Source organism: Callorhinus ursinus, unplaced genomic scaffold, assembly GCF_003265705.2.
Source record: "Callorhinus ursinus isolate GAN/ISIS: 27379988/994484 unplaced genomic scaffold, GSC_fseal_2.0 scaffold41, whole genome shotgun sequence".
NCBI lineage: Eukaryota > Metazoa > Chordata > Mammalia > Carnivora > Otariidae > Callorhinus > Callorhinus ursinus.
In genome coordinates this window covers 4,159,329-4,181,019 of record NW_027397103.1, presented here as the reverse complement: position 1 = coordinate 4,181,019, position 21,691 = coordinate 4,159,329, and the positions used below count along the sequence as shown (strand labels likewise).

The following is a 21,691-nucleotide window of genomic DNA, read 5'->3' as shown; positions in this document are numbered from 1 at the left end:
CAAAGGTCAGGACTCGGTATTCCTCCACAGGACCCGGTGCCACGCTGAGTACATAGCTCTTACCCAAAAAGATTTGCTGGACTAGGTCCCAAGGAAGGGGGTCCCCGAGGGAGGCAAGGGTTCTGGGGTCAGTAAGCCCAGCTTGGGCTAAGTGCCGGCTTCAATCACTTACAAGCTAGGTGAATCTTGGGTAAGTCAGTTCACACCGTGTCACATCTGCAACTTGCAAAACGTCCTGTCTAACCTGCAGGCGATTGTGAGGCTTACAAACAACATGTGAATGATCTGGCAAAGAGAACCCTAAACCCTTAAGGAGCAGGACTGACAGAGGTGACCCCCTTCAAAATCAGAAACTGCGGATCACAGTAGGGATGGGGCACAAATGTAGTTTAGGAGCCAAGGAGGACAGAAAAATACCTATGACAGGCACAACAGTTCTATGAAATTAACTGATAAAGTTAATATAAAGTACTCTTTGGGAATAACGGGAAAAGATGAACCCAATAGAAAAATGGACAAGATATGAACAGATGAATTCACAGATGACATATAGGGACCCAAGAAGCATATGAAAATTGCCAACCACACCAGGATCAAAGAAACCCAAATTAGAACAGTTATGCCACGTTCTAATGAACAAATAGGAAAAGTCTAAAAAAATTAATGATTTAATGGTAACACTCCACGTCAATGGAAATCCTGGGAACGAAGTACTCGCACACAGTCACTGCCAGTGGGTAGGGCTTCTTTGTGAGGTGATGGAAATGTTCTGGAAGTAGACAGCGGTGATGGTCCAGTACAATGTCGTAAATGTACGAAAAGCTACCACATTATACACTTCGAAATAGTGAAGTTCATGTTACGTGAGTTATAGCTCATTAAAAATAAAATTGCGAACTATCAGTTGGGCTGGACTTGGCCAATGGGCCATTGTGTGCCAAGCCCTGTTGTAATGCAGAAAGTGAGTCTTGTTCCTTCTGTTGCCCAAGGCCAGCCAGGTACCGGACACAGACGAGACACTCGGGACATGTTTGTTGAATGAGTCAGTGGGGAAGGGACAGCCATGTGAATGCCACTTGCCTGGGACAACAAGCACCTCCTGGAATAGCAAGGCTGTCTTCTCAGCAGGCCAGCGCTCCACAGCCACCCCTCTGAGGTAAATTATCCTGACAGGCCATGAGGAAAATCCTCCCCATGGCCAACAAAACCCAACACTCTCTGGTCCTTGCATGCAGTTGTATGCAAGATCCCCAGGGCTGCTATCACAAAGCACCACAAACTGGGTAGCCTAAAGCAACAGAAATCCATTCTCTCACAGCTCTGAAATCAAGGTGTCAGCAGGCTTGACTCCTTTGGAGGCTCCCGAGGGAGACACCATCCCATGCCTCTGTCTTAGCTTCCGGGGGTCGCCGGCAATCATGGGCATTCTGGGCTTATAGATGCATCACTACAGTCCCCACCTCCATTATCATGTGGCATTCTCCCCGTGTGTCTGTGTCCAAATGGCCCTCTTGTAAGGATAGCAATCGCGGGAATGGAGCCCACCATAACCCAGCATGACCTCATCTTAACTTCATCACACCTACAGACTCTTATTGCAAATATGGCCACATCCACAGGTACCCAGGATTAGGACTTGAACAGATCTTTTTTGGGGAGACACAATTCAACCCACAACAGCCATCTAGCCTCAGGGATACCTCATGCACGGCCCTCTGGCTACACTGGCCTTCCCTCGGTTCCTCAAATGCCAGGTACGTCTCCACCTCAGGGCCTCAGCATTTGCTATTTCCTCTGCCGGGAGCACTCAGCCTACCCGGCCAGCTCCTTCCCACCCTTCAGGTCTCTTCTCAAAACGCTACCGCCACAAGGAGACCTCCCTGCCCCAGAGGAGGAACAGTGGCCCTCTTCCTAGAAGAGACTCTTTCACACACCCCATTACATCCTCTTCACAAGTACTATCACCATCTGAGCCTACCTTACTTGTATTTGGAATTTGTCTTCCTCTCACCCCCACCCCCACACAGAAGAATCTATGAAGGACGAGTGGTCGTGATTTCAAAAACACGTCCAGGAATCATGTGGCACTCTTCCCTTCAAAAAGGTGGAGCCCAATTCCACCCACTCCCCTTGAAAGTGAACCCAGACCGTGACTCACTTCTAACGAACAGAAGAGGCAGTCGGGATGCCATGTGACTTCTGAGGCTAGTAGTTCAGAGGAAGGATAGCATCAGCCTGGCTTGCTCCCTCTTGCATCACTTGCTCTGGGGAAAGCCAGCACCATGTTGTAAAGACAGTCAAGGGCCCCTGTGGAGAGGCCCACATGGAGAGGAAGCAACCTGCCAGGCATGTGGGTGAGCACCTTGGAAGTAGATCCTTCAGACAATTTCAAGCCCCCTAACCAGGTCTTGCAGCTGAGACCCAGGAATCATGGAGCCAAGACAAACCCACTGTGCCCTGCGTTCCTGGCCCACAGAAATCATAAGATAAATAAATGATGTGTTGTTTTAAGCCATTAATTCTGGGGGTGTTTGTTACATAACAGGAGATGGCTACTAAATGAACCACGCCCATCTTGTTCACCACTCCATCCCCAATACCTGGAAACAGTACCTGGCACACAGCAGGTGCTTAATTAGTGTCTGTCAAGAGTGGAAAACAGCTTGGATGAGAACCAAGAAGCTTGGTTAAGCATCTTTAACATTTGAAAGGAAGGAAACACAAAGCAAAAGAAAAGAAGAAACAATTCAGTTCACTGCAATATCTTGGGATTTCCTTCCCAGACCTTGCAAATGGTTCTCTCACAATAAAGACAGGTGGACCCCAACCCGGGACGAGGCAAGCCAGACTCACTGATCTGTATCGCACAGCTGGCTCCCAACTCCGGCCCCACTATGTGGCTCCCAACACACTTGAACTTCTTGCCATCTGACAGCTGGGACTGGTTCAGCATCTCCACCCCCAGCTTTGACGTCCCCACGACCACACCTCCTGGCTCTTCTGTCCACAGGAAGTCCGGGTCTGGGTATCCCCCGTCCCAGCGACAGGTGAGCTGCAGCATGAGTGATCCTTGTGACATCTCTGCCCGGCACTGAGGGGCTGATGGAGGGGGGACTGCAAAACACCAGAGCATGTGGGCTTAGTCGCAGACTCGGAGATCACCACTGGGCTGGCTCTAAGGATTACAGAACCGGGGTATCAGAGAAACATCATGCCCAGTTAGCGTACCTTGAAATAGCTCCTTAGCACAAATTAGTGTGTGACAATAGTCCGATTTCCTCTGCCGAGTGTTAAATCTCCAAGGTTGTGGGCCCCCATCATCTTTGCATTTCTCACTAGCCACAGTGGCCTTTAAATGTGGCTATTTAAATTTAAATTAACTACATTACATTACAAATTTAGTTCTTCCATCACACCACCCACATTTCAAGGGCTCGGGAACCCTATGTGGTGGGTGGTTATTGTACTGGGCCACACAGAATAGAACAGTTCCATCTTCATAAAAAGTTCTACTGGACAGTGCTGGTCCCCAAGGGGAGGTACAGGTGGGATTCACCCCCACCCTTAACATATACTTCCTTTTTATTATGTATATGTATTACTAAAAACATAAAAATTTAACAAGTTACAAACCTGGAGATCCAATGTAACCCATGTGTTAATAACTATATATGAAAATCCACACACATTATAGATGTATAATATGTATATATACATATATTGTATACTTTATATGTATATACATTATACATTTTTTTTAAGTACTTATTTGACAGAGAGAGACACAGTGAGAGGGGGAACACAAGCAGGGGGAGTGGGAGAGAGACAGCAGGCTTCCCACTGATCAGGGAGCCCGATGCGGGGCTCGATCCCAGGACCCTGGGACCACGACCTGAGCTGAAGGCAGACGCCTAACGACTGAGCCACCCAGGCGCCTCCATTATACTTGTTATGTGTATATATGTATATATTATATATGTATACATTATATGCATATTATGTTATACATATATTACACATCTAAACATATATGTATATTATGTATACATTATGTATATATGTATATTGTATTATGTATTATATATTTTATATAACATGCATAAATAGAAATGTTTGGATCTTACATGAATGGGCAGATACATGTCATCTACAAGATAAATTATTGATAATACACCAAAATGATGATTAGAATATTCTTTTCTTCTTTATGCTCATCTGTTTCCTCTAACAAGCACCTATGACTTCATAAATAATGTCATTTATGACACAGAACATAGAGACTTATAAAGGCTCCGAATAACGTTATGAATTAAGAAAGGTGTTATTATCCCGTTCACTCATTTGTTGTTCTGAAGCTTCCTTTCATTAGCATGGATTATGAGCACACTCCACATGTCTACAGTGGTTTTCACCCAAGGAATCTGCTGTGTTCTCACCCCCAGAATAAAGGTCCGTGGACTGCTGATTCCTAGCAGTGCGAGAGGGCCCAAGTTCATGGACAGAATGAAGGTGGCCGAACGGATAAACTCTGGTCTTTCCCTACAATGGAATATTAACTCAATCATAGAAAGGAATGAAGTGATGACACCTGCTCCAACATGGATGAGCCTTGAAAACATGATGCTAAGTGAAAGAAGCCAGTCACACAAGCCACGTGTTTCATGAGTCCATTGACCCGATACATCCAGAAGAGGCAAAAGCAGACAGACAGAACACAGACTGGCAGTTGCCAGGGAGCCATGAAGAGAAGCGGGAGTCACTGCTCAGTGGCAATGGGATTTCCATTTGGGGTGATGAGAATGTTCTGGAACTAGACAGACGCAGTGGTTGCGCAACACTGTGAACATACTAAATGCCACTGAGTCGTATGTTTGAAAATGGTTGTTCTGTACTTTCACCTCAATTAAAAAAAAAAAAAAAGGCAAGCATGAGGCTTGGCATTAATTTCCTTCTGTGGCTCACAGGGACTCTCCTGTAACCCTATTTAGCAGCAAGCTTCTAGAAGCGACTCCCTCTCTGACACACAGTGCCGGGTGTGTACCTGTGTGTTGAGAAAGCTGCAGAAGCACGTTAGAACCCGTGAAGCAGGCATGCCTTTGTAGACAAAAGAGGCACAAACATGCAGTTCACAAAGGGTCAAGGTGAGGACGTGGGGGAGGGGGAAGGGAGCGCTTCTTACGCACAGTAGACCAGGAGCTCGGTGGTCACCTTTCGCTGTCTCCCAGTGCGCATGTTCGTGGCCAAACAGGTGTAGTTTCCTTGGAGGTTTTGTGACATCAGCAGCAGAGTGAAGCAGCTGACTGTCAGGTTGTTTCCAAAGGGCTCAGTGCTGGAATCTGGGGCCCGAAACTGCCATTCAACCATTGGTGGAGGCCAGGAGCTACTGCTGCAGCTGAAGTCCACCTCGGAGCCTTTGGCTGCATAGATGGTGCCATTGGGGAGCTTGCCAGTGCTGGAGATATTGACCTCAACCTCATAAGGGCCGCCTGGGAATGACAGGGGGAATGGAGAAAGCATTAATTACTTAAGAGTTAACTTGAGCTCCTTACCAGATCTAACTGACACAGAAATGAGCAGGAAGCAGCCAGTGAGGATGACAATATCTATCAAATACTTATTATGTGCTAAATGCTATGCCAAGTGCCCCTATGCATTCTAATCCTGAGATAAATGTGGATTTATTGGGGGTGGGGGGCTCAATCCTTATAGAAAAGGGAAAAAAGCAAATCACTCCTTTTCAGACACACTGGTGAGTGGATCGGCTACCTGTGCGTTAACAGAGTGAACACAGCAGACCCGCCTGCAAGGCTGGCCTTGGCTGGTGACCGCAGCATGGATTTCGGGAGGGTTTCTGCCATTCCCAGAGCTGACGAGACTGAGGCTCACTGGGCCTGAACCATTTGTACAAACAGTGTGGTTTAAGCTGAGCACCTGCTTCCCCTCCAGGAGTCTGGAATTTTGGTATGTGCTCGGCAGAGGGTGCCTATGTGACTAGCCCCCAGTGAAAATCCAGGGTGCTGAGTGTCTAAGGGGCTTCCCAGCAGACAACATTTCACACGTGTCACCACAACTTGTTCCGGAGGAATTAAGCGTGTCCCATGTGACACCCCCGGGAAAGGACTCTTGGAGGCCTGCTTCTGGTTTTCCTCAGACTTAACCCCATGTGCCTTTTCCCTTTGCTGATTTTGCTTTGTAGCCTCTCGCTGTGATAAATCAAATTACATTCCGCGTCCTAGGACTTCTCCTAGAGGATCACTGAGCCTCGGGGTGGGCTTGGAGAGTCCTAGCACAATTTCACACTGAAAGACAAGATACATTGGCTCCAGACCCAACTCTGGACTCCACTCACTAGCTGTGTGACCTTGGGCAGATTACTTAACCTCTCTGAGGCTCCATTTCCACATCTGTAAAATGGGGGCATGCTAGAACCTGCTGCAGGGGGCTATGGTGATAATTCAGTGAGTATGGCAGAGCATTCAGAACAATGTCGGTCACGTTGGAAGCACTTGGTAAGTGCTGGATCTTATCTGCATCCCCCCGACATTTCTGAACTTCTTTCTCATCTCCAGAAATGCCCTCCCACGGCTGGTACCCAGTGCACCCAAGATGCCGCATCTCTTTTGATGAAAGGAATATAACTAATATCTATTTAGACTAAAGCCATTGAGTGTGTTACCTCTCCCAGAGACTCCCCCTTTTATTTATTTATTTGAGAGAGAGAGAAAGAGCAGGGGGAGCAGCAGAGGAAGAGGGAGAAGCAGACTCCCTGCTGAGCAGGGAGCCCAAAGTGGGGCTCGATCCCAGGACTCCGAGATCGTAACGTAAGCCGAAGGCAGATGCTTAACCAACTGAGCCACCCAGGCACCCTGAGACTTCCCTTTTTAAAAAGAAGAATCCAAGAAGGGCAATGCTTGACCAAAAGAATTTAAACAGAAATGGGCCAGTGGGAAAAATTATTCCAGGAAGGAAAAGGCTCTCCCAGAGCCCCTCAAAGTGCAGCATCTACTTCACCTATGTCTGAGGCCATTGTATAACTATAGAAATGGTGGGTTTCCCGGGACAATATTCTTGACAATATGCTTCTCAGGTTGGGGCTGGTCCTACTAGTTGCATGGATCTGCTGGGATCATGTCACCTCCCATAGAGGGTCTGTGGAAAAAATTACGCCATTAGTTTGGGAGGTACCATTTACTGTTGCTGGCTAGTTGGTTAGGTATGCAGACCAACAGGTACTAGGGCGTGCCCACAGTTGGTAGGCATCCCATGAAGCAGAGGGTATCTCTGTAGTACTAAGAGTCAAAGCCCGCACCGGCAAAGGCAGCGCATTAGATTAGACAGCCTGGGTCTTCTGAATTGTGGTCTGCAGGGCCACGGTGGCCTGGCCTGGACCGCGTGGACCGCCAGAACCTGGCTGGGAGGGGCTTTTGACCAGCACAATTCTCAGCAAGAAAACACCGCTGGATACAGGGAATGGATGAGAAGAAACAGGTGGAAGGATTAGAAAAATAAATCAAATGAGAGAACCTTAAAAGCCTCCCGAATTAAGCATTCAGAGGTTACAGCTCACATAAATCCCTTGGGTTGGGGCTGCTTTCTTAATTAAAGCTGATGCCATCTTCTTGATCCCCTGGGCTTCCTCCCCCGCTCTGACCTTACTACACAGAAGGAGGTGCCCATTTCCTTCCTTTCCACTGCTCTCCTCACCCACGTGATATATATGCCCGAAGAGAAGCCCACCAGCCCTTTTTTGCTTGCAGGGTGACGGTGGCAATCACTCAGAGAGACAGATGGGAGAGGAGACAAAAATAAAAGAGCAAATAAATAAAAATATAGAGTGGTTACAAAGGTTTGAGGTCTGAGGCCTCGGTTCTCGTAGTTTGAATTCTCGGCTCTTTCTTGGATGGATGCCTTAGCCTAGTGGTCATGAGCTTGTACTCTGAATTCACAGACCTTGATGTAAATCATACTGCCACTTAGAGAGGCAACCCTGGACAAGTGCTCATCGCTCTCATTCTCTCCTGTCTTTCCTCTGAAATGAAAAGAACAGATATAGGGGCGCCTGGGTGGCTCAGTCGGTTAAGTGTCTGCCTTGGGCTCAGGTCATGATCTCGGGGTCCTGGGATCAAGCCCCGTTTTGGGCTCCCTGCTCATTGAGGCGTCTGCTTCTCCCCCTGCCTCTCCCCGTGCTTGTGCTCGCACGCTCTCTCTCTCTCTCTCTCTCTCTCTCAAAATAAATAAGATCTTTAAAAAAAAAATGTAGAAATGTGTTTTCGCTCTTGTTATGTAAGTTTTTATATAACATCCTCGACTTTACCAGTTGGGCCATAACATCTAAAATATTTGCCATCTGGCCCTCTACAGAAAAAGTTGGATTCCTGTTCTAGAACAATCTACCAGTGCCACTGCCGTCCTCTTCTCTGCGGACATTCTTGATGTAGGAACAACTCACTTCTTTCCTTCCCCTCCATAAACATAGTTTGGCCAGTCAAGAGTCTCAAAGGGTTGACTTACAACGCAGGGACCCACAAAATGGGAGATTCTCATCTCCGTGTCTTGGGTTCTCTGCCAACAGGAAAAGTTGTCATCAGGCATTTGCTCTTCATACTAGCATTTTGATTTGAAAATGACCTAAGAATGTACCAGGTAGTCTCTGCTCATCAGTGGGCATATAGTTCTAGAGTGGGATAAGATCCTTGGGGATCTCACAGAGAGTTTTTTGATATCACTTTTGGAGACTGAACATAGAGACACGTGCAAAAACCCCACTGCCTCCCAATTTCCCTAGTGATTGCTGTTCCCGTCCACAGAGCTGGAGCCCAGAGGTCTTCAGCTTCTTATAAGCACCCATCTCTGCTTCAGATGAACTTGGCAAGACTCAAGGTAATCGATCTTCAGGCAAGGATCCTTCATTCTCTGAAGGGAACCAACAATCTTTCTTCACTGTGCCCGACACACTCTTTCTCTAGGACCTTAGGTTGCGAGGAGGCACATCAGCATCACAGAACGAGGGAAAACAGATGAACCCAATTAGTCAGGGAACATGGGACTTTTCTGAGGCCCCTTCCTGGCCTTCCCTGATGTAACGGCCGCATCACTCACTAGACGGGAGCGCTCCCCATCCCCCAAGCCCCAGCTGACTCCAAAGGGATTCTTGGAGGTTGATACAAACCAGCTTCCTCACAGTCCATGTGCCATCCAGCTCAAATGCCCCCTCAGCACTTGGGTGGCCTGAGAAAAACAGACACGGGGAGAGTCCGGCACCGCGCACCATGAAGTATGACTGCGGGCCTCCACGGGTTCGTCTGCTCACTAAGCTCCCCAGGGCACAAGAGCTGCTATCTTTAAAGAAGAACAAAGTCTAGTGGAATGTGTTCAAGTCTGTGCTACCGTGCCCATCCCTCCAGCCTTCCTGCAGGTAAACACACCGCAGTTCTAACCTCCTGCCCACCCCAATTTGGAGGCAGAAGAGGATGGGTAAGCCAATGAAATAAGTAGCCTGGGCAGCCCTGAACTGCTCTGGACTAAAGGATTTCTGTATCCTCAGGGGCAGTGGTCCCAGTCCAGAGGACAAGACTCTTTCACTGTACCATTAAATTAACAAGTAATATAGTTCAGTCTTGTATCCTGAGACAAATAACAAAATCACATTGCAGTGCCCATCCCAGGCATATTAAATCATCCTAGCCCATAGAAACCTGACTCCCCGGGAGGCAGAGAGACACCAAATGCCCCCTGATCAATAGGCAGAGATTCCAAATGTTAAGGAGGGAGAAGTTACTGGCCCGTCTACAGCCAGCCCTGTGTCTCTACAGCACCTCTGTCCACTCACACACTCAAAGTCACTTACAGATAACAACTTGTCACATCTCAGAATTGTTTTCCCTCGCTTCCAAGGCCATGTTTGAACACTTCCAAACTTTTCTCCTTAAGAGACTAAGTTATCAACCATGTCAGTGAAAAGATGGGAAATGCAAGATCTGGACACGCAGCAGGTCCTGTTCAAAAGGCCTGGATGTTAACTGATTGCTAGGAACCTGAGATGCATTTTTCCCACAGGAATCCCAACACCTGTTTAACGAGGTGGTCGAGGTAACACGAAGCAGGTGCATACCGTGTGCCCAACTCTGTGCTGAGGGCCGTGCGTGTTCATCTCGTGAACGCGTGCACTGAGTCTGTGCCTGGGTTCCACGGTTACTGCTGATTCACAGATGACAAAACTGAAGTGAGGGGAGTTCAAGGGACTTCCCCAATGTCACAAGGACAACAGCCAGAAGCACCTGTATTTGAACTCAGGCAGCTGGACCTCAGTGTCTGCTCTTAGCCACTCAGCAAGACCATGGCCCTCCCCTCCCAGAAACAGCGGTCGGATCAAATCTAATCCATATTCCAAAATCTTTCCTGCAAAAGGAGGGCCGAGTCCCATCTGAGATGTCAAGGCCTCCCCTTCAGCCACTGTCTGAGGAGGAGCAGTAAGGGGCTCCCTGATGCCCGGAGGGGTCTGTGTTTGCCAGGGTTTGTCCTAGAATGTGAGCAAGACCTGCGATTCTGGAGGGCTCTGGTGCATGGGAAACCAGTTGATATCTGTGCTACGGACGGAATGCTTGTATCCCCTCCAAAATTCATGTTGAAACCTAATCCCCAATATGATGGTATTTGGAGGTGGGGCTTTTGGGAGGAGGTGATGAAATCATAGAGCAGAGTCTTCATGAATGGGACTGGTGCCCTTCTAAGGAGAGAACCCCCCTTCCTCTCTCTCTGCCCTCCACCAAGTAAGGACACAATGAGAAGACCTATCTCCAAACCAGGAAGTGAGCCTCACCAGACACTGGATCTGCTGGCACCTCGACCTTGGACCTCCCAGCTTCCAGAACTGCCAGAAGTGTTTGTTGTTGAAACCACCCAGCCTATGTTACTTCTGTTACAGCAGCCCAAACTAGGTCAACATCTAGTTGTCACAAACAAGCCTACACCAGTTGAGGACACCGTAGGTTTCCAAATGAAGAAGTTTCCATAATACGAATCACATCACAGTAACTCAGGGAGCCCCAAGGAGCCATTTGAGTTTAGTGATTCTTTTAAGCTACAAGTTCCCGTTCATCATAAAAAGGCCTTACATTTATGTCCCTACAGGGCAATAATGAAACTAATCCACCCTCCAATAAACTTAGCCAATGATTAATCAATGTCAGATAAAGTCAGCATAAACTGGAGAGAATGATGATTTTTTTTAAAAAGCCACAAGTTGTAATGCCATCTTACCCTGTGGTCAAAAGAGAAAGCATTTATCGAGACTGCCATGAGGAGTTATTAATGACTGGCAGCTGGAGTGAGCTGCCCATGGGCTCACAGTAGGAACTGAACAGAGCTGGGCAAGGATGGGTGACATTTTTAACACACCCACATTCATTCTTGGCAATTCAGCAGTTCAACTGTGGCATCTCCAAACACAAAACCACTGCACTCCCAAATTCCATAAGCCTTAAGAGTTGGCAGAAACCTTAGAGACCATCCAAAAATCTAGAAGCGTCCTTGAAGCCTTGCTTTTCTCCATCCTCCACTTGCAATCCACCAGCGTGTCTTATTGGCCTGCCTCCAAAATCGTTTCAGAAGCTGTGCATTTTCACCAAGGCCACTGCCACCACCCTGGTTCTGGCCACCAGCATCTTGTGCCTCCAATTGACTTCTCTATTTTTATCAGGCCTTCCTGAGATCACACACATACATTCTGTGTGTGTAACTGAAATAATGCCACATCCATGCTTAAAGTTCCAGGAGTTTCCTCTGGCACCCACAATAGCAACAACAAAAGTCTCAACTCTTTGCTAGGTGTATTGTTTTTTTTTTTTTTTTTAAAGATTTTATTTATTCATGAGAGACACACACACAGAGAGAGAGAGAGAGGCAGAGGGAGAAGCAGGCTCCCAAGGAGCAGGGAGCCCGATGCGGGACTCGATCCCAGGACCCTGGGATCATGACCTGAGCCGAAGGCAGACGCCCAACCATCTGAGCCACCCAGGCGCTCAAGGTGTATTAGTTTCTTGAGGCTGCCTTTACAAAGTCCCACAAACGAGGTGGCTTAAAACAACGGACATGGATTCTCCCACAGTTCTGGAGGCCAGAAGTCTGAAGTCAACGTGTCAGGAGGGCAGGGAGAATCCTTCCTTGCTTCTTCCCTGTCTTCTGATGGCGGTCATCAGTCCCTGGCATATCTTGGCTTCCAACTGCAGCCCCCCACTTTCTGCCTCTGTTGTTATATACAATATTCTCCTTGTGTGTCTCCATATTCACATGCATTTTCCTCTTCTTAGGAGGATGCCAGTCAGTTTGGATTAGGGCCCACCCCAATGACCTCATCTTAACTTGATTACAGCTGCAGCATATTTCCCAATAAGGTCACATTCACAGATACCAGGAGTTAGGACTTCAATATTTTGGGGGGATATAATTCAACCCATAACACAAGTCCCACCCTCTCATACACTGGGCTCCCCCCACACCAGGCTTCTCCCCATCTGCATACACACCACACTCAACTCATCTTGCACTGGATATAGTTCTTCCCGAATTACTCTTATCTCTGCAGAACTGGCTCCTACTCATCATTCAGCTGAAATGTCACTTCCTCCAAAAGGCTCTCTCTGGCCCCCACAATTTAAAGTGTTTCAGAGAATCACCCCACCTCGACTCTCTGCAGAGCCCTCATCACTCTCGTATTGCCTGATGCATTCATGTACTTGCTTACTGTCCGTCTTCCCCCACTAGGATGTGAGCTCCATGCAGGCAGGGGCCTGGTCTGTCCTATTCACTCCTGTGGCTCAGTGCCTCGACCAGTGCCCGGCACTGGTCTTTCAATGCATATATGTTGAATAAAGAAATAAGTAAATTATTTTACAGATGAGGAAACCAGGAAGCAGTAGGGATCACATGTATATTTCTACCAAACAACACACTCTGGATCTAGAACCTGGATATCCGTCTAAACCAGTAAACAGCACACTTTCTTTGCAAAGGGCTAGAGAGTAAATATTTTAGGCTTTTCAGGTCATATGACCCACATCATTGCCACTCAACTCTGCCAAGATAGCGCCAAAGGCAGTCAGAGATCAGATGTAAGTGGATGAGTGTGGCTGTGTCCCAATAAAGCCTGCTTTATGGGCACTGGAATTTCATGTCATCTTTACATGTCACAAATATCATTTGTCTTGGGGTTTTTTTCAACCATTTAAAAATGTAAAAAATATTTGTAGCCTGTGGGCCAGATAGGGCTCACAGATATGGCTAGAGTTTGCCAACCCCTATTCTTTTTTTTTTTTTAAGATTGTATTTATTTATTTGTCAGAGAGAAGGAGAGGGAGGGAGGAAGAGCATGCAAGCAGGGGGAGCAGGCAGAGGGAGAAGTAGGCTCCCCACTGAGCAAGGAGCCCGATGCGGGACTTGATCCCAGAACCCCTGGATCATGACCTGAGCTGAAGGCGGATGCTTAACCGACTGAGCCACCCAGGCGACCGCCAACCCCCATTCTAAATTCGTGCATGTATATCCACAGATAAGACACTGTTTGAGGAAAGTGCAGCATGTAATATAACAGTAGCTCACGCCACACCCTGTAGTGAGCACCATAGCATTAAGAGCACTATACCAAGGTCTGTAATGTATTATCCCCGATTAACAAATAAGGAAAACTAATGCTCTGAGATCTTAAGTTACTCACTCAAGGTGACACAACCTCAGGATTGGAACTCAGGCAGTCTGACTCCACCATGTTATATACTCTGACTCTGGTGCATAATAGAATGGCATTAACAGCAAGGACGATGCTAACAAGCTGGAAGCAATCGCTAACTAATATGCCAGGAGCCATTAACAGCACTTTATCTACATAAACCAGAATCCAGTCCTCCCAGCAATCCCAGGACACAAGAATTCTTTTCATCCCCATTTCACAGATGAGAACATCCAGGTGTGAGAGGTCACTGAGCCCGGGATGAAACCGGGGCATGCCTCCAAGGCCCTCCTCCCACCCAGGGCTCCGAGCGCCTGGCCAGCCGGCCCCAGGGCCCTGCCACCGCACTCACCGGCCACCTGCAGCCACACTCGGAACCACCGGGTCTCGTTCAGGACCTCCCGGCAGGTGTAGTTGCCCTCATCCCGCGGCCTCAGCGCGGTGATGCGCAGCGAGCCGGCATCTGCCAGAGAGAAGCGCGGCTCAGCCGGCGGGAAGCTGGAATTGGAGGACAGAAGACAGACAGGCTCCGAGTCATTCCGGTACCAGGTTACCGGGCCCCTTGGTCCTGAGACGTTGCCACAGTGCAGAGTAATGTTCTCGTGAACCTCTCCAATGACCAGAGCCTCCAATCCTGTACGAGGAAAGGTCAGGCTGTTACTACAGGTCTTCGTCTCTGAACACCCTCCCTTGTGCACCGTCCCTCTGCATTAGGATTGAAAACAAAACAAAACAAAACAAAACAACAGGTGTGTGTTTTTAAGCACGCTGCGGATTATTGGCCAGGGCTGATGTTAATGAACCTGCCGTAAATGGCAATCGCAGAGAGAGCCCCAAATCTCCCCCTCCCCGCACTATCCCTGCCCTTCACCGCAGACGGCTCTGCGCTCGCACCCTGACTCTCCGCCGCGTCGCGTGCTCTGGCCAATGAGATGTTAGCGAAAGTGACGCGCACAGAGGCTCCAGCAGCACTCGTGTAACTGGGCTTGCTCACGCTCACCTCCTGCCATCACCTGGAGCAGGGCAGGCCCACGTTAGGTCCCAGGAGGAGGATGAAAGCTACATGTGCAGAGCCCAGGTGTCTCAATGGTCTGAGCTGAGGTCGTTCCAGATCAGCCCTCAGCCACCGAGTGGACGCCCGGACACGAGGGTGAGCCCAGGCAAGATCAGCAGAGCTGACTAACCCCAGCCCTTGAGCTATAATAAGTACTTACGGTCATTTTGTGATTGTTATGCAGCACTAATGTGGCAATAAATAACCGATACAGAACCCAAGTGGTTTTATTTGCCGGGAAATCCAGAACGGATGGAGGGAAGAGGGCCTGGGCTTTGTTCCCACCTTCCTACCGCTGGCTCTCGCCATCTCAGGTGCAAACGATCCTGGAAGTCAAAGCTCTCTTGCCGCTCCAACTTTGGGCATGCCCTGTGTTAGGCGCTGGGGATCCAGTGATGGGCAAAACAGAGAGAGACTTCCAGGATGTCACAGTCTAGTGGGGAAAACAGCCTAGCAATTATGTTCCAGGGTGATAAATGTCATGACATGGCCTCAGAGAAGGGGCTCCCAAGTCCAGCTGGGGTGACTGCCGGGGAAGGCTTCCTCCAGCAGGCCACACTGAGATCTGATGGACAGGTAGGAATTAGCCAGGTAGACGGGAAGATGGGGTTCCCAGCAGAGGGAACAACATGTTCAAAAGCCCAGATAAGCAGCAGTGGTACTGCTATTAGAAGTGCCACAGATCAGGTCCCACCCCAGAACATTTAAATCAGATAAATCACCTATCTAGGGGTGGCGGCAGAAGGTAGCGCTGCATTTTAACAAGCCCTCCAGGTGATTCTGATGCTTACTCATGACTGACAGGTGCGAAGGGCGACTGATCTGGCACAGACTGTCACCAGGTAACAAGAAGCAAATGCAGCCCACTTGCTGAGAAGTGTCGAAACTTTCCAGCCCCCTCCACAATCAATGTCCAAATACAAACAATTAGCCACAGGCCCAGGACTAGTTGGCAGAACCAGTTAGGAGTCTTCTACTCGTGCTCTCCCACTCAGTAGATGAGTAAGGTGTGATGCCAGGACGGAAAGTGGGCTAACTCCAAGTCCGACAGTGAGAAAGTAGCAGGGTGGGACCAGAAGCTAGACTTCTTGCTATCCTCCAAAATGTTCTCTTTACACCACATCAGAAGTTTTCAAAGTATGTGAATATACTGGGTTTTGCAAAAAGTGGTATCTCATTACAAAATAAATTGCCTTTGACATACAGGGACAACTGGGTATCCGTGTACAAAAGAATGAGGCTGGACCCCTTACCTCACATCATATATAAAAATTAACTCAAAATGGACCATAGATCTAAATGTAAGAGCTAAAACTATAAAATGCTTAGAAAAAAAAAAGAATAAATCTTTGTCGCTTTGAGTTAAGCAATGGTTTCTCAGGACCCCAAAAACACAAGCGAGAAAAGAAAAATGGCTAAATTGGATTTTGTCAAAATAAAAATTTTTGTGCATCCAAAGACACCATCAAGAAAGTGATAAGACAACCCACAGACTGAGAAAAATGTTTGCAAATCACCTACCTGATGAGGGGTTTGTATCCAGAACATATGAAGAGCACTCACAACTCAACAATAAAAAGATAAATAATACCATTTAAAAATGGGCTAAGGATCTGAATAGACATTTCTCCAGAAAGATATACAGAAGGCCAATAAGCACACGAGCAGATGCTCATCATTAGTCATCAGGGCAATGCAAATCAAAACCACAAGAGGACACCTACGGCTTCATACCCACTAGAGTGGCTGAAATCAAAGACCATAGCAAATGAACAAATACTGGCAAAGATGCAGAGAAGCTGCTTTAACGTTGCTGGTAGGATTTTTAAACGGGGCAGCTACTTTGGAAAACAGCGTGGCACTTCCTCACAAGGTTAAAGTCACGGTGTGACTCAGCAATTCCACTCTGAGGTGTAGATCCAGGAGAAATGAAAACGTATGTCTACACAGACTTTACGTGTGCATTCACAGCAGCATTATTCATTATTGCCAAAAGATGGAAACAACCCAAATGCCCACCAGCTGATGAATGGATAAATAAAATGTGGTATATCCATCCAGGGGGAATATTATTTGGCCATAAAAAGGAATGGAGTGCATACTACAGCATGGATGAATCCTGACAACATTACAGTAAGTGAAACAAGGCAGTCCTAAAAGACTACATAGTGTGTGATTCCATTTACATGAAATATGCAAAATAGGCAAATCTGTGGAAATAGAAAGTAGATTAGCAGTTGCCTAGGGCTGGGGAAAGTGGCTTGTCTGAGGCGAAGGAGGTAGCGAGGAATGACTGCTAATAGGCAAGCATACCGCTTTTCTTGTGGGGCGGGGAGTGATGAAAACATTCCGGACTGAATTAGTGGTGACGGTTGCACAATCTTGTGAATATACTAAAAACCACCAAATGATATACTTTAAAAGGGTGAATTTTATGGTATGTAAATTATATCTCAATAAAGCAGTAAAAAAATAAATAAACTGCCATCTGCCTCTGAAAATCCTTCCCTATTATAAAGGAAAGAGTAACAGTGATCTGTCTTTGGCCTTTTGTCTGGTTGGAAGGGGTTCCATTTGAAAGATTGGAAGCCAGCCTGGAGCCACGGGACCTTCCAGCTCTCTCCTCATCTTGGCCATACCACTCCCAAAGCCAGGACAACATGGAAAAAAAAAAACAAAAACCAAAAAACTCTAAGCCACTCACTGGAAGGTAGACAATGTCATCTAATGCTAGAGATTCCAAAACAGCAAAAAAGGCTTCTGAACAATCACTTTGAAAAGCAGGTGAGAATTATTTTTAAACAATTAGGCCTGAGAACCCAAGTTCTCAGTGGCAATGCCCACAGAGGAGAGAAGATGAACTGTAGAATTACAGATGCAGCATGTGTTCCTGAGACCTACAGACCTGCCCCTTCTCAGCTCCCTGGCAAATGAATAAAGGAAGAACTTGGAAAAGCCCTGGCAAAAGTCTAGTTCTGGAACTTGAGCTAACATTGTCTTCTCCTCCAAGGAGTAGAAAGACACAATCACAAAAGAAGCCATTTTAAGGCATTTCACTCCTCCTGGCTTTGCTCACTCCATTCTTTTTAGCCACTGAAGCTAAAGGTGACCTTGGAGGTCATTTCGTCCTGAGATGTGGCAGTCCTGAGGGGTTGGGTTCAAGATGAGGCAGGCTGAGCCCCGGCTCAGTGGAAAAGAATATGGCCATCAGTTAGTGACGTCTGTCTGACATGGACAAGCAGAGGCGGTCCTTGAGGGTGCACCGGTTCCATGCTTGATCATCCCATGTGCCCTCATTTCACAGATGAGAAAACTGAGGTTCAGAAAGCTTAAGTGATTTCCTTAAAGGCCCCCTCAAGTCGCTGGGAGAGCTGGGACTGCCACTGAGGTCTTCAATCCTTGGGGTCTCAGGGATTTATTCTGGTCTCCCGATCAGACAGGATGAGACAATAGACATCCTTTAACAGTCTGTGTTACTAGAAGTTGTCCACATGGTATCCACAGGGTCTGCGAATGCCTCCCCCCCACCTTAAATTCAGAATATGGACCTAAGGAGGGAACAATATAAACAACCATTTCCCAATGCTGCCCTCATATTATCATTCACAGAGTTGAGATTGTACCCAGTTATTTTTTTTTCCTACCAACTTTTTCCCAAGAATGACACGGGATTTATAAGCTGAGGTGACAGTGCAGGCATGAACATTGTCAGGAGGGAAGGGACAATTTTTTTTCCCGAGATAACTCCCAATTGGAAAAACAAACAACAAAAATACACCAAGCTGAGGAAGCCCCCTGGCACTACCCACGAAGGTGAACTTGGCCTGGGTATCAAAATGGCTGGGCACGGCATGGAGGAAGTGTCCCTGTGTGGTGAGCTGCAGCCGGGCTAAAAGCTGGTTCATTCCAGAATGATGATTTCCACCCAGGGTTCGGATGTCCCAAGGCCATTGATGTTCACAGTGCAGTTAAACGCTGCAGACAGCCAGAGGGAAGGGAACAATCACCTTTAACTTCCGGGGAGAGCAAGCCAGGGACTGTCCTCTCCTCCTCCCCGTAGCACAGTGACCACTAAGTCAAATACCAGCAGGGGCCAGCAGGTGAGGTCCCTAACTGAAGAGGGTCAGGGGTAAGTACTACAACAGGAGAGGCAGAACAAATTTGGGGTCACATGCCCTAGGTAGAAGGGGGTCACCGCTACTCAGTTCCAGGTGGAAAAGCCCTGTGCTGCCAGATCATGAGATTTTTCCAGATAAACTGGAAACCTAGATTATGGGAAACGTTACTGACTTTATTTTTTTTTAAGATTTTATTTATTTGAGAGAGAGAATGAGAGAGAGAGAGAGAGAGAGAGAGAGAGAGCACGAGAGGGAGGAGGGTGAGAGGGAGAAGCAGACTCCCCGCTGAGCAGGGAGCCCGATGTGGGACTTGATCCCGGGACTCCAGGATCATGACCTGAGCCGAAGGCAGTCGCTTAACCAATTGAGCCACCCAGGCGCCCACGTTACTGCCTCTAAATGATTGCTAAAAACAAAACAAAACAATCTTAGGAGAGCCTAAGGGTTAGGAACTTTTGGCACTTGCTGCTAGGAAGCTCAGGGGGGGGGCAATTCCTGCAAGAACCGATCAGCAGTGTGTGGGGGCATGGGTAACACAGAAAATAACACTCCAAGTATTCTGGCAAGGTACACCACCTGCTGGCCCCATCTCCTTTCCCTCTACCTGAGTCCTCGCTCTCATTGCTCGTCACCCTGCCCTGCACACAAAACACACATTCGCTGGTGCATTAAGGTCAAAAATGCTTTTTCAATATTTTTATATCCTATATATTTTTGTAAGCAACCCTGTAAACTAAATGTCACGAGGGAGAGCATAGGTGAAGGATTTAAGACCTTCTGCCAAGTGGAAGAGGTCATGTCAAGTGTAAGGGCAAGTTTTCTGAAAGTCTGAAATAACTTCAAAATAAAAAGGTTTGGTTTTGTGTTTCTTTATGGCGAAGGACGGAAGGCACGGTTTTGAACGTGCTAGTCCGCACAGGTCGGCTTGCAAGGGATGTGTAGGGAAATCCACAGGTTGCAAGTGTAAAGCGAGTTCAACCTTGGGCAGAGGAAGGAGAGAAAAATAATGGAGCCTGGAGTTTGAGCCCCAGCGCAGCAGGTAAAACCAGAACGCAAATTTACATCCGACGCTTAAAAAAACAAAAAAAACCAAAAACCCAACCAACAAAAAAGCCACAACAAAATACCACTTTCTCCCCTACACGTGCCTCTCCAATTTTCCCATCTTCAAATTCCCCAATTCTCCCATCGCCTCTCCGCAGGCCCTCTGCAGCCTCTCTGGCTGCCCACTCCAAGCGACTAGGGCTATATCTTGCCTTCCATCAGGCGCCCGGGAAAATTCCTTCCTGCAAAGAGAGCCGAGCAGCGAGCGAGCAGGAAACTCAAGACCCTCCCGGGGAGGCTGCGGAGCCGCGGCTACAACTGGCTCCCGCGGAGTCGGAGGGAATTGGGTCCCTGGCTCTCCCCTTTGCCTGGCGAAACTCAACTTTTCCCTCCGGATCGCGGCCCCTTACCTGCGGCGACCCAGCGGGCCAGCAGCACCCCGAGGCAGACAAGGACCTGCGGCTGGGACGCCCGGGCGCCCGCGGCCATCTCGCCCCAGGCGCCGGCAGGGGCTCCTCAGGAAACGCAGGCTCCCGCTGGGTGGGTGTGCGCCCCCCGCTCCCCAGGGGCCCGGCCCCTGGGGTACTGAGTGCTCCTCCCAGGTCCTCGGAACGACAGAGGAGCCCGACTCTCCGCAGCCCCCAGGAAGGATGATTGGGCTGAGCCCAATGTCCGCCGGTGGGAGCCGCGCGGGGCTCCCGGCGCGATTCTGTCTCCGCAGCGCCCGGCCCGGGGTGGGAGGGCGCACCCCACCCTCTGCGCCCGCCACCCACTCCCGCTCGCGGAAAACAACAGGAGCGGGACTCCCTCCCGCCTCCCATCCAGGCGGGAGCCCAACTTCCTCTACCTTGGCCGGGGAGGAGGGCTTTATGCAAAGGGCGCGCGCCCGCGCGCGCAGAGCGGAGTCCGGCCCGGCCGGGGGTGGAGCGCGGAGGCCTGTCCCTCCCCGAGCCCACTCGGCCCGGGACGGCAGCCCGGAGTCGCGGGGACAGCTGGGCCGGGCAGAGCCCTGCAGCTGCCGCAGGACTGCACCCCCGCCCCGGCTCGCCCGCTGCTTCCCCTCCCGGGCGCTCCGGCTGCAGCACCCGGAGGAGCGTGGCCAGCCCGAGGGGCGGGATGCCAAGCTGCAGAATTCGGGGTCCCCTCGGCGTCCCAGCTTAGCTCTTGCAGGGTTCTCCCGTGCTTTCCCGTGCTCAGGGCGGACGCCAGGGCCGCCATGGCTGTCTTCTACCCTTTGCAGAACGAAGAAGGCAAGTCTGGAGCGGGAGAAAGATGATCCCTTAGACCTCCAGCCAAAAGCGGCTGTGAACTAGCTGAGACCACACAGCAAGATCGAGAACCCAGGGGTCAGCAGAACTCGGTTCTCAGAGCTTTCCGTACCCCGCCCCCCCCACCTCAACCCCATCCAGTCTGATTCCCAGAGAGCTGCCATCCCACTTCCCTGCCACATCCTCACTCCATCCTGTTCTAGGAAAAACAAGGTTACCATATCCTCAGGAAAAGCTGACACTTGAAACTGCCCTAGGTGGAGCTTCCTTTAAAAAAAAAATGCAATTAGTACAGTAAAATATGACTTGTAGACTCTAGGAGGTGGGCATAAGGATGTTTGCCTTCTTTCAACTTTTCTGTATGTTTGAAAATGTTCATCATAAAATATTGGGGCAAAAACCAAAAATTGCTCTTAAGAAACATCATCTGTTCTGTTGCCCCAAAGGCCCCTTATTGAAATACTTCTTCTATGATGAAATCCTC

At 48.7% G+C, this 21,691-nt stretch overlaps 1 protein-coding gene across 3 annotated transcripts in view; it reads right to left on the bottom strand.

Moving 5' to 3' along the window:
- Positions 1-20,776, bottom strand: part of VSIG10 (V-set and immunoglobulin domain containing 10) — a 30,441-nt gene extending 9,665 nt beyond the window's left edge. For all 3 annotated transcript variants that reach the window (XM_025889388.2, XM_073881043.1, XM_073881042.1), the window contains exons 1-4: positions 20,350-20,776; positions 14,076-14,357; positions 5,184-5,486; positions 2,854-3,114 (exon numbers count right to left, since the gene is read on the bottom strand). In XM_025889388.2, coding sequence (XP_025745173.1) covers positions 2,854-3,114; positions 5,184-5,486; positions 14,076-14,357; positions 20,350-20,428 — 925 coding nt within the window. In that variant the 5' untranslated portion in view covers positions 20,429-20,776. The remainder of the gene's footprint in view (positions 1-2,853; positions 3,115-5,183; positions 5,487-14,075; positions 14,358-20,349) is intronic.
- Between the last annotated feature and the right edge of the window lie 915 nt (positions 20,777-21,691).